The following is a 12,541-nucleotide window of genomic DNA, read 5'->3' on the forward strand; positions in this document are numbered from 1 at the left end:
ATATACATATATGTATATTACTACGTTATATATGTATATAAATAAAGGATATAACGTTTTAGAAACACCACATTTTTCAGGACGAACAATAAATGTGTTGTAAAATAATTATAGTTGACACATTAATGTTGTAGTTAGCATGTGAATTACTTATATAGGTTTTCACTTCAAAGCAAAAAAGTGCTTTTTTTACGACTTCAGTGGCCCAAGGGTTTGTTCTGTCGGCTCTGGATGAGGAGGTCCTGTGTTCGATTTCCAGGAATTTCAGAAATTACCTTTTTTAAATGGGTTCTCGTTTGGGTGCTCTGGGTAGTATGTACCTCGGAGTGAATTCAATTGCCTACAAATAAATTCAGAACACGCTTACACACATACACGCCTACACACGCACGATTCTATACACTTGCTCTTTGATGCCTTTTTGAAATATAGTTTAATTAAAATAGTTTTATATATTTTTATTAACATCTCTGGCAAAATTGGTGTAAACTTAATAGCAACGGTCGAGTTGGGGAGCCTGGAAGCCTGAGACACAGATCTCTTGATCTAGTTTAGATTCCAGTCTCCAACAGATCTTGTCCTCTATTGACTAAGACCTGATTCTGTAACAAATATTTTGTAACCAAAATAAATTATTATTATTATAAGTAAATAAAAAAAATATAGTACAAGGAATTTTCTAGTTTCAGATCAGGTAATTTGGTTTGGATGGTTGGCACATTATTATTATTAAATAAAAGACACAACATTTAATATGTGATAAATAATTTATTGTCTGGCGTATTTTTACAATATCATCCTACGTACTGATTTAACACAGTTATCACGTGGATCGGCGTCAACATCAAACATGGTTGCATTTACATGTTTTGTCAGTTATTGGGTAACTTTGGTGCAAAGATGCAAAACACCGAGGAACTGTTTAAACTTACAAAAATTAGATTTTATCACTCGTTATGTCGCGGCATTATAGGGTTGAAGCCCATTTATCAGTACAGTTTAGCATCGCTGCCATATTAGACGCGTGGTTTTATGTCGTTCTCTACTACACTAATGGAAGTACCTAAATTTCATGGACATATTTAGAAGAACTCTAAAAAAAGGTTGAATTTATTATAACATTGTTCATATTAACCACATATAACAAGTCGTGCGCTTGGTGGTAATCGACACTTGGTGGTAACTGCCACTGTCATCCTCAGACATTACTTGAGAAGTCCCATGTGATGTAATTTCACCCGTTTTTTTAGCCTTCGTCTAAATAAATATAGCCATGAACAGTGTGTTTTTTGTAATCGGGACAGTATAGGGTAATCCGAAACCGTATAATAGGACATACAGGGAAACTGTTTCAGGAACTATTACGTTTTTTTTAGGGAAAACAATTTTGTCATAATACATTTTTTGTTCAAGCGTAGAAATGAATAACATTGACAATTTTTTTGTAAATGCTGATCGCCTCAGTTTCTTATAAAGATGATTCTATTGAATTCAATGAAGAAAATATTGTCATTAAAACTACAATATGGAGTTTCATCAGCACGCTACAGCATCAAACCTATACTGCAATAAAAGATGATAAGTAAAAATGCAGAGCTGACAATGGGGTTCAACCTTTAAAGAGCCTGTATAGAACACCAACTTTGAGGTCAAAAATTAATATGGTGTCACGATTTCTGTATCCCAAATAAACTTGCAATGTGTACAAGACTTGGTTTCTTGTATTTTTAAAAAAATTGTACGTAATAGCAAGTTGATTATTGCATTGCCTGATTTAAGTCCCAAATGTCAAGCTTCACGTCAGGGTCCCTGGTGCAATGAATACCTTAGCGCCCTTTATTAGGCAAGAGATCAAAATGGAATACTTCAGTTATTCATAGGGTTTTTCAATAGAGATATAACAATTTTGTATTTCAATAAAACACAGAATAATGGAATTATTTAGCTGCAATTTATTCCAGGCGCAGTACATATGTACATTTAAGAATGGAATTCGATCTCGTTCATATGACCACCGCAAGCATTGCAGCGTTCAATTCTTTGGAACCAATTTTGTACCACTTTTCCTCACATATCGGACGAAATGTTGGCAATTTCGCGTTATTGATTTGAGTTGTTGCCTTGTTGACATAAACCAATGATTAAACGTAATCCAGTAAAAAGTATTCCAACGGCATTAGATTGCATGAGCGAGGTGACCATACGACCGGACCATTTTGCGAGACTACACAATTATCGAACTTCCTCTTATATAGATCGATTGTTTGGCTAACTGCAAACGTGCTCGCGGTGGTCATATGAACGAGATCGAATTCCATTCTTAAATGTAACATGTGATTACACCTCGAATAAGTTTCAGCTCGATATCGCAATTATTATGCGTTTTATTGAAATACAAAACTGTTATGTCCTTATTGAAAAACCCGATTTTTTCCCTAGTGTTTGGAAATTCGGGTGCAAATGGTGCAATTGTAAATGATTTTGGGAAGCAGTAGCCCATTTACTTCGCTTGCGTCCGCGTAGGGGTCCGCGCACCCTAAAGCCGGTTACTCATTAGCCAGTTGTAACGCAACGTGACAGATAATAACGAGGTTCTAGCACAGATTACCTAATAGTTAGTATAATAGCCTACTAAATATGGCTAATGAGACCAGGCGGTCACTACGAAGAAAATGGTTTGCTGCTTAGGTTAAGCATGCGCTCAGAGGTGAAAATAACGTTGCCCGCCGTGTACAGTCATACGGAATCGAATGCTGAGGTTGTACAAGGATTGTAATGTGAATAAAAGATATGTTTGAGCGCTTGCACTGTCGGCGATACCCTCAGCGGTAGGCATTTATCGCGTAACCTCGAGCGAGCCCTAGTTCTAGTGTGTACGCGTGAAACGCTTCACTCCTTAGAATGACTACCTGGTTATCGTCGGTTCATTGCGACCTGCACGTGTTTCGTTCGCGGCAAGCTCGCAAAATACGTACACACTATGATTTTTGGTAACATAACATGCAACGGTTACGGTTGCAGCTCGCTAGTTTGTACCCGGCTTAAAATGGCACCACTTCAAGTGCTTTTGACTTACAAATAAGTAATATTTTGTTATTATAATGAGAGACCCTTAGTTTAATGAATAACCTCATAAAATACTTCTCTCCACTTAGACGGATTTATATACGGCTACGATTTGTAGACCGCTAGGTCTATTGTCATTCAAACCGGATTAAGAATTGATATAATAGCTACTTGTACTATGGCAGCAGTTAAATTTATAAAGAAGATACACTAAAGTCACCCAAAACGACAAACGCAATGGTTAGATACATTTATAGTACGTTAATTCAATGATATTTTATTCGAGATGTCGCTACAAGACTTTACTTCAAGAACACAGAATATGGCACGACATATCAGATACTTTTTTACGTTACTGTACTTCTATAATTATGTCATGATCAATTACGTCGTTCTATTATTTCATGTACAATCGCCGACAAAAATTTTAAAGATACTCTTTAGATAAGGGCACCTTTACAGTAATACGAAAGGAAAAACCATTCGTTCAATCGTAAACGTGATAATATTTTATAAGAGTTTAGTTTAAACAAACAATACATGTCTTAGACTACAATAATCACATTGAATCAATGATTTGTTTTGTCGAAGATTGTACGAATATATGACGTCATAAGTCGGAACATCAACTTTATACCTGCATTATTTCAACGCGGAAATTCGAGACTCATTCCCTGACAAACACGAATACACGATACATAGTAATATCTACGGAACAAGTCTTGTATTCACTTAATACTATAACTATAATTAGTGAGATACCTATAAATGCAAATTACATAACTCTAGCGATGCTTTGGCATAGACAAAACATGGTATTTTGCTGGAATCTTACATATTTTCAGCTTAGACCAAACCGCAGGGACTAAAATCAAAACGCTCGCTAGAGGGCGCGTTAGGTACTGCTGTCTAAAAAGTATCCAATCCGGGATATTTTTGATAGCTTTTATATTACCCGATTTGTTCTCTAGTGACGAAATGTTTTAGACTTTAGTCTGCGCTAGGTAAACCATTCGTTCAATTTCTTATATTTTGAATGAATAAATGGCGATTAACGTAGGGTGTGATCGAAGCCTTAATATCTTTACATATTTGAAATGCATTGCAAAATTACCTTTTATCAGGAAGATTAAGTTTTAAAAATAACGAAATGTACTAAGACTGTGAAATTAAGTGCTTAATTATAGGTAAGGTTACAGGTTAAGGTTACAATTTGTACAGATGTGCAAACGCTAAGAAGTTCTGGCTATTTGCTGTCATACGTTATTTACGATTTGAAAGTCTTTTTCTTGTAATAGAATTCTTTGTAGTGGAATTCCATTTATTGATATTTACGTAAGCTAAATTTCACAACAAGTTTACTGCTTCACATTTGTACAAATTTTGCCTTAGAATCGCGAAAATTAGGTCTATGCAGGCAATATACTCGTATCACAATACCTGCTTTGTAAACGTTAATTCTATTTTTAGCCCAGATGGGATACAGTTTTTAGTTTTATGTTGAGAAACCACTGGCAGGTAAAAAAAACATCACGGAATGAGCATTCAAATGCATAATAGTACTTTAAATTTTCTAATAATTAATTAATATTAAACAAAAATTAACAACAAAGAAAGAACAATCACTTAGAACAAATGGTAATAAAATTTAGTTACAGAGTAATAATATCTTTACAAATATTTACAATTTGGTAAATTTTAACGTATACTAATACGAAGACGAAGAGGTTTTCAACTTTTCTAACTAGTTTTTATACAGTAACAAGTTTTGTAACAAAATCCTATTCTAAAATGAGGGCTTATGTACATTAGCCAAGGTTTTCCATTCATTCAATCATTCATTCGAACCGTTGAGTTCTAAATTTCGATTTTGGCTTTGATATGCAGTACATGATTAATTGAATATCGTTTTTAATATAAATTTTTATTGCACATTATTTGATTATAAATCCGAACGAGATACATTCTTACTGTACTAATTAATAATAAGAAGAAAATGCCCTTTAAGCTGAAGCATGTGTTATGCCGTGCTAGTTAGGTATATGTCATGCTCGTGCTTGCTTTTTAATATCGGCTTTAAGTTCTCCATTATTCAGTTGGTAGTAAAATGGAGCATGTAAACTTAAAAGGTCTATCCATAAATGGAAATTTCACCCAACTGGTGCATCGTTGACTCTTGCAGGGGGAGGTGCAGGAACGTTAGGCACATTATTATTCGCCGCTGCTTCTTGGTTGTTAGCAGTGCAGTAAAACTGCTTATGAGCCTTGTAAGTGTTAACGTATTTAAATGAGATGTCGCACGATTTGCAGTAATTCGGTGTTTCTTCCACTTCAGTTTCTGGTTCCTTTTTAATATCAACCGTTGGGACGGTTGGTAAGGCTGGGGCTGCAGCCACAGGGGATGTTTCCTCGGACTCCGGTTCTTCAGTAGCGTGGACCAGCCTTGCGTGTCTCACGACGTTACCGCGGTAGGTCGAGGTATAAGCGCAGTGAGAGCAGCGGTGGACGCGGTCTCCCGCGGCAGCGGGGCTTGGAGAAGTGGCTTCCCTGTTGTCCTCTTCGAGCACGCACGCGATGAAGCTCTCTTCCTGAAGTGAACGAGAAAAAAATTGAAAAGCTACTGTTTTATGTTTATAGGGGATTTTTGGTGTTACCAGATCACTGAAAGTATTCTTTTCTGATATTTTTTTCTGATTTCTTATTTTTAGGGATATTATAGATATCTTAGCAATAATTTAAAGTTCAGAAACTTTTAGTTAGTACGGTTTTGTACTTAAATACTCACCTGTAGATCTGCAGGCTTTTTGGGGAAGTGCATGCGGATGTGAGTACGCATCCCTCTCAGTGTGTTTCCTCTGTACCGGCAGATAGTGCATCGAAATGCTTTTACCCCGGAGTGAGCCTCCATGTGGCGCTGTGCAGCTGCCGCAGTCGGCGATACCACTTCACAGCAAGGACATTTCCATCCCCCTTCAGAACCTGACGCTGGGCGCGGAATTTCAGGTACACTACGAGGAGACCTAGTCTCTCTTTTAGTGCAATAGTAAGACTGATGAGTCGTCAAGTTGTCGAGAGAACTGAAATGTATTCCACACGCCATGCAGATCAGTTGACGGTATTGTGGAGGAGGACCAGGCTCTGGAGGTGCAGGACTCGCTCTTTCTTCCCCACCGCCAGCCGAACAATAGTGACGTTTATGGATTCGATAGTTCTCGTATTTGCAGAACACGATATTGCACTCTTTGCACTTTGACACACCCTGTTTGACTAGCACTTGAGGCGATGCCGTGGTGACAGGCAACTCTGACGCAAGGCGCAATGCTAAAGCGGGTTGCAATATTGTAGCCGGTACTATCGGAGTAAACTTTTCTTCTGGTGGCGATGGAATGCTTGGTGGTTTTGGAGTTGGTCCTCTAGAATTGCGACGTCTACGTTTTGGGGAGCTCTCACCACTGGGAGATGAAGACCGTCTCGGTGATGGTGATAGAGTGCCTGGGGATCCTGGCAAAGATGGAGCACAAACAATTTGCTCTGGAGTAGCGGATCTTATTCTGTTTTCTTTCTCATGATCGTCGATCGTTACTGACTCTGGTGATCTTCGCACGCTCAAATCAAGCGGTGTAGCACCGTCTCTAGAAGGCTCTCGGGGTCGATTGGCTGATTTTAAAACCTCTGGTTCTTTTCCATCGGCATTTAAATTCGGAATTGCTCTACTTAAGGGTTGGAACGTTCCATTGGGTAACAAAAAGCATGGCGTGTCAGGATCCGGCAATGTGGTTCCCGGGAGTGTACTTGCGCTTCTCAGTAATGAGTATGGAACAATGAGAATTGGATTCGTCGGTAGAGCTAGTGCGTATTGATTCTGTGCTGGAGGAGTGGCACCTGGAGAAGGTGGAGCGGACCCTGAGGTAGCTGAACCTCCTCTAGCAGCAGCCAGGGCTTGTTTCACGACTTGTCTTGTGTTGCAGTAATGTGTTTTGTGCGCTCGAAACGTTTTGATTGAATTGAAACGAATATCACAATCGGCGCAATAGCGATCTGGCGCGGGGGGGCCTTCAGTAGCTTCGCCATTGGACGTAGGCGTGGGCGCTGGAGTTCCGCTGCTAATAGGTGACGATGAATGCATTCGCATATGACGATTTAAGCTGACTTTCTTGTCAGCGCTGTAGGAACAGTAAGTGCAGGCATACTGCTTGCCGGGCGGACGCGGCGTTTTTGCCTCGCTACTAGATTCGTCTACAGCTGGATCGGCAGGCGTTTCTCCATCTGCTGTCTTAGGTCGTCGATTTGAACAATAGTGTTCTTGATGTGCTTGGAGTGTGCTGAGAGAAGAATATCTAATACCGCATGGCTTGCACATATATCCTGTAGGTGCGGCGTTGAATAGACCCGGAAATGCCGCCGCCGTTAACGCGAGGTAATCTCTAGCTGTTTGCTGTGTAGGAGGTGCCGGCGGGGGCGACGGTGAAGGCGGTTCATGCTTGAGCGTAGTGGCTTGTGGCGCTAATGCCGGGTCCGTCGCCAGGCTAGCGTTTAGGCGCAGGCGCGGTGGTGACGCGGCTGGCGATGTGGCAGAGGCAGCAGACACTGGTGACGCACCGCCACTGGACGCAGGTCGCTCGCCTCCTGAGCTCGGCGTGCGTGGTTCTCCCGGCATCGCCTCGTTCTCGTTTCCCCATTCCTCGTCCTCACCTGAAATTGATAAAAACGAATTGTTAATAACTTTATCCTGAAAATTGGAGTAACTAATGGGACGGTGGTAAAGGAACGAGGGATGTCGAATATCAGTCCCTATTAGTGCTGTTAATAGCGACGATGGCTAGTCGCAGCGGACGGACGCGATAGTCGTCACTCGTCACGTTTCCGCGATATCTGTCGACGTCACTCAGATCCAGCTGCGCGAGTCGAGGCATACATTAGCGCTCCTAATTGAGACGTGCTTGCACTATGTAAATGTCACCGTGTGGGTGGGGCAAGATTCGCTTCCACTTTTAACTTTAACAAATGTGAGAAATGCAAGTGAGATTAGCTTCGCATAAATTGCCGGACTGGCCGATCGCTCAGTCAATACCCGGCGGAACAATAGTCGTCCATCAACATCGCGAGCGCCCGCGGCCAAACAGAACAAAACCTTAACGGGCCCTCTTGTAATTGGATCTGATTTCCAGAAAACGCTCGCTCACCTTCCTTTTTGAGCGACAACGATCTCGAGCGAGCGAGGAATTAACCTATCTTTCGCGCAACGATCTCGACTCAAAACGCCAATTAATGAGAGGCTCAACTTCATTCTCCTACCCCTGTGAAGATCATTATATGGGCACGACAGGGAGATGGACGCGACGATTGGTGCGCTGGCACAGACCGCCATCTCGCGGTAACGAATGCACTTTAAATCGGATTGCGTTCGGGTCACGCTATCCTAGTCCGCGGTTGGACCGATTGGTCGTTACGATTGAGCGGTGACGTGCGATTGGTCAGGCTAATGCGGTTTATCTGCGGCTTAATGCGACCGTCATACTCGGCGCTTTATCCGGCTTCGTTAGCTGCTAGTGTTGGCGTTGACCGCTAAATAAGTTATAAGTCCGTGATTGTTGGCTGCGACTGTCGGGCACGATCAGATAGATGGCGTGACTTGGTGTCATTTATGCGGTGTTCGCGAAACTGAGCTTCGATTCGTTAAATGATATACATCTGCATTGCACCTTTGTTTTTATGAACATATCAAATGAGTCTGGGTGCCATGTCGCGAGTCGCGGCACACTGTGAAATACAGTGCTTTTGTTTAAAGCGTGTACCCACCCGCATGTTAGAATCTTGACATTACGATACAAAGGAAACTGTTTCCCTGCGCTACCGTAAACGCCGACATGTGTTGGCAATAATTATCCTTATAAGCTTGCTATGTAAACATGGAACTCCGAGGCCGACTGGCAATTCAATGTATTCAATTAGCGTAGCTATTAAAATGCCATCGGTCGAATCAATAACGCGGCGGACAAGCGTCAAACACGTGCTTGATGCAGTGAAAAAAAAAGGCGGCCATCTTGTAGGAAGGTTATCAGATTGGAGATCGGGGGCCAATTAAAATAGTCGTGCATCGGGCGCGTCACAATCGTCTGATACGCATCTGTGACTGTGACGCCGGTGAGCGATCACCTAGGTATGGGTGCCATTACTACTGGTCTGTGATTTGAGGACGACCAGTAAATTTGATTTTGGACTACTACCAGGTGCTTCTCTCAGTATCGCGAAGTGATTGTCAAACACCAATCAATAGATATGGACGACATCGTTAAAATCGTGGGCTGTAGATGTGTGAAATTAGCGTAACACCTTGCAATAGGGGAACTCTGTGGATGGAACACGTAGAATTTTTGAATAAAATAATTACTACATTGTCCTGAATCATAAAATGGAAACTTGGGTTACTATTTCGTCCATCAAATGGACCAAATGGTAACCCAAGTGATTTTTTTATATTATTAAACTTTTAAGACTGTTTATGAAGTCTGTAATTTTTCATATAAATTGAGTTCATTTAATTTTGCAACTACTTTATCATTCCTTTTAAATTTCTTAATTTAAATTACGAGTATTATATAAACTAAATATGTATTCATAAATGCGTATAATTTCCGATTGTTTCATTCTGGTCTGCCACGCAGAGGTCCCGGGTTCGATTACCGGGCCGGGAGAAATATTTGCATGGCCTACATTTATTTCTCTCGTGAGTTTGGGTATAATTTGTGGTGTTCCCAGTGCGGGGCTATGGGTCGTATTCTAGAACTTTACTCAATGCTCAAGTCAGGATTTGAGTATGGTTTACAGCACTCGAAATCATACTCAAGTCCCTGCCATTAGAGTCGTATTTCCAGTGCTTGTGTTGCCAGTGCAATCCTGACTTGAGCATTGAATAGAGTTCTAGAATACGGACCTATGAGTGTCTGCGTTATTTACTATTTTTTAAATATTTCATCTTATATCAGGCACTTAACTTATAAGCTTAAATGTTTCATTATTATTTTATGTCTACAGTTGTCTATGTAAAATATCCAATATCAACGTCAACCCATTTATACCTCCTACTGACGGGCACGGATCCCCTTTCAGGCGAGAATATAGGCCATGGCCTATATTCTATACTAGTTCAATGCGGGTTCGGGGCTTCACAAGTTCTCCGAGGGTTGTGAACCTTCTTCGACGTGCAGGTTTCATCATAATGTTTTCCTTCTCCGAAAAGCTCATGGTAAAATTCAAATTAATTTTCGCACATAAATTTCGAAAACTAAATCATTAGGCACCAAAGTAAACAAATTTACAAAAAACACACAATGTGAAACAAAATCAGTCGCGAGCAAATGGTAGTGGCTCCACAAATGTCAAACAAGTAACCAATACACCTTGAGATCGTCCGATAACAAAGTGAGACAAAAAGATTTCATTGAATACATTATGTTTTGACGAATTAGATATGATCCGGGTGATACTTTTTTGTTGTAACTTCGTATTTGAAGGCAGACATGTTAGAAATCAACCTTTTACTTTAACAATTTTTGAAGTTTGAGAACCGATTTCCGATAAAAATTTTTTTTTTCAAGATCTAGGTTACTTTCCACGATCTGTCATGACAATAAAAATAATTGTAAAGAGCTATTTTACTAGAATCAAAGCCTAGAATGTTTCTTTGTAAAATTAAAAATAAGGTATTTAATTAATAACTTTTGTAAATATAGTGAAAAAATAGAGCGGTTTGCGTGATGACTATACCACCTCAGTCAACCGTGACCATCGGACTTGTAAAGGGCCCGAAACGTCGGTTTGTTCGAAAAAACAAATATACGCGATTTAAGTCCGGAAAAACAGTTTCATTTCCTATGTGTAATTATCGCAAAAATCTAAGAACTCGATATAAACGTATTTTTATCAGGATATTGAATTTTATCAACCTTTTCCTGATTTAAACAAAATACGCTCAGCGTTTAACGAATTAGATGGCATTATTAAATCAAAACATGTTTTTAGGTGACTGAGGTGGAGGTGGTCTTCTTTTATATACTTTGCACACCAGGTTCCAGTATAATTCATTTCACTGGTTAACTTATTCTACACATTAAATTTACCACAAAATGTATTTGATAGTACGTGGAAAATTTTAGGCAAGCCTGTGAAAATCGAGTTATATGGACGCCTCGTCACTGTTATATTGAATGCTACAGTGTAACCTTAATCGAATATCAACCTTATAAGAGACAGAACTCACGAAGCGGTTTTGGCCCGCGCCCGCAGCGTTTGCGGGACAGCTGTTTTATTTCAACTTACGAAACTGCAGGTTTATGCGGTCACGTAACCGCCGCGGTTGCGGAACGGCCCGCAAACTTGGCGGTAGAGGATCGCAAGAAGCGCGGTTATTTACGATCGATTGAGATCGTCAGTTAAATCTCAGGCGTCGCCATGGACTCACATCAAAAACGAGCTATCGTGTTATACTTACTTCATCGAAGAATTAAAATAATTGGCCTAAAAGATTTGCATCCTCTGATTCCGGAATGAAATCGTTACGGATCATTCGTTGTTCTTATTAATGAGTTAAAAAAACAAGAAGACAAATTCTTTAATTTTATTCGGATGTCCGTATTTATTCAAAACTTTTAAGAAAAATGGTAACTGGTAGGAAATGAATTGATCGACTTCAACATCCATAACCTGAGAAATTGACATGCGCTGCCAAATCGAAAATCAATCACAAAATGGCGTGGGAAGGAAAGACCCAACCTGCGCGCGTGGAACGCGTCGCCCGCGAACCGATCGCAGAGTGCGTGGGCGACGCCCGGCAAGCGCGCGGGTGACCGTGTCCCGCGCGGTTTGCGGCCGCCGCGAGCAACTGTCTCCGCTGCGGGCGTAAAACGCGTCGTGAAATGTGCTACTAAATTTTGCATACATTCTTCGGAGGCCGCGGTCCCGCAACCGCGGCGGGCGTGAAAACCGCTCCATGAGTTGTTATTAGCCTTACTCTACTTTAAGATGAACCTTTAATTGCATAGCGATTTGCACTAGAATGAAATAAGTGGACAATGTTGTCAACAATTGTATAAACAATATTTATTTTATTGAGTATCGTAATGTTTTTAGAACCATAGCATACAAATATTCTTTGTGACTATACTCCATTGACTTACAAATAAATGGACGACGGGTCTAATACAAAAACCACGAAAAAAATGTCCCAAGTCAACCTATTCGAAATTTAAATTGTAATGTCATCGCAGTATCGCGCTGTCAGTAGAACAAATGAAGACTAAAGCGGAGTGTCGCGCTCTGTATACGATTTTAGCGCCTTACAAGTGCGGACACTTTTTAGCGCGGACCCGACGTCCATATAATTGTACGTCAATGCTATACTCCATTATTTTGTAGTTATTTTGACTAGTTCCGTAGCACCGGTTTAGCGATGTTGTTAGTTCGCCGGATCGAAGAA

At 40.5% G+C, this 12,541-nt stretch overlaps 1 protein-coding gene across 1 annotated transcript in view; it reads right to left on the reverse strand.

Moving 5' to 3' along the window:
- Positions 1–2,413: 2,413 nt before the first annotated feature.
- LOC113232856 (zinc finger protein ush) overlaps positions 2,414–12,541 on the reverse strand; it is a 182,542-nt gene continuing 172,414 nt past the window's right edge. Inside the window, exons 2-3 of the mRNA XM_026467715.1 lie at positions 5,852–7,758; positions 2,414–5,654 (exon numbers count right to left, since the gene is read on the reverse strand). Coding sequence (XP_026323500.1) covers positions 5,217–5,654; positions 5,852–7,758 — 2,345 coding nt within the window. The 3' untranslated portion in view covers positions 2,414–5,216. The remainder of the gene's footprint in view (positions 5,655–5,851; positions 7,759–12,541) is intronic.

This window comes from Hyposmocoma kahamanoa, unplaced genomic scaffold (genome assembly GCF_003589595.1).
Source record: "Hyposmocoma kahamanoa isolate Upper Pololo Valley unplaced genomic scaffold, ASM358959v1 102, whole genome shotgun sequence".
NCBI lineage: Eukaryota > Metazoa > Arthropoda > Insecta > Lepidoptera > Cosmopterigidae > Hyposmocoma > Hyposmocoma kahamanoa.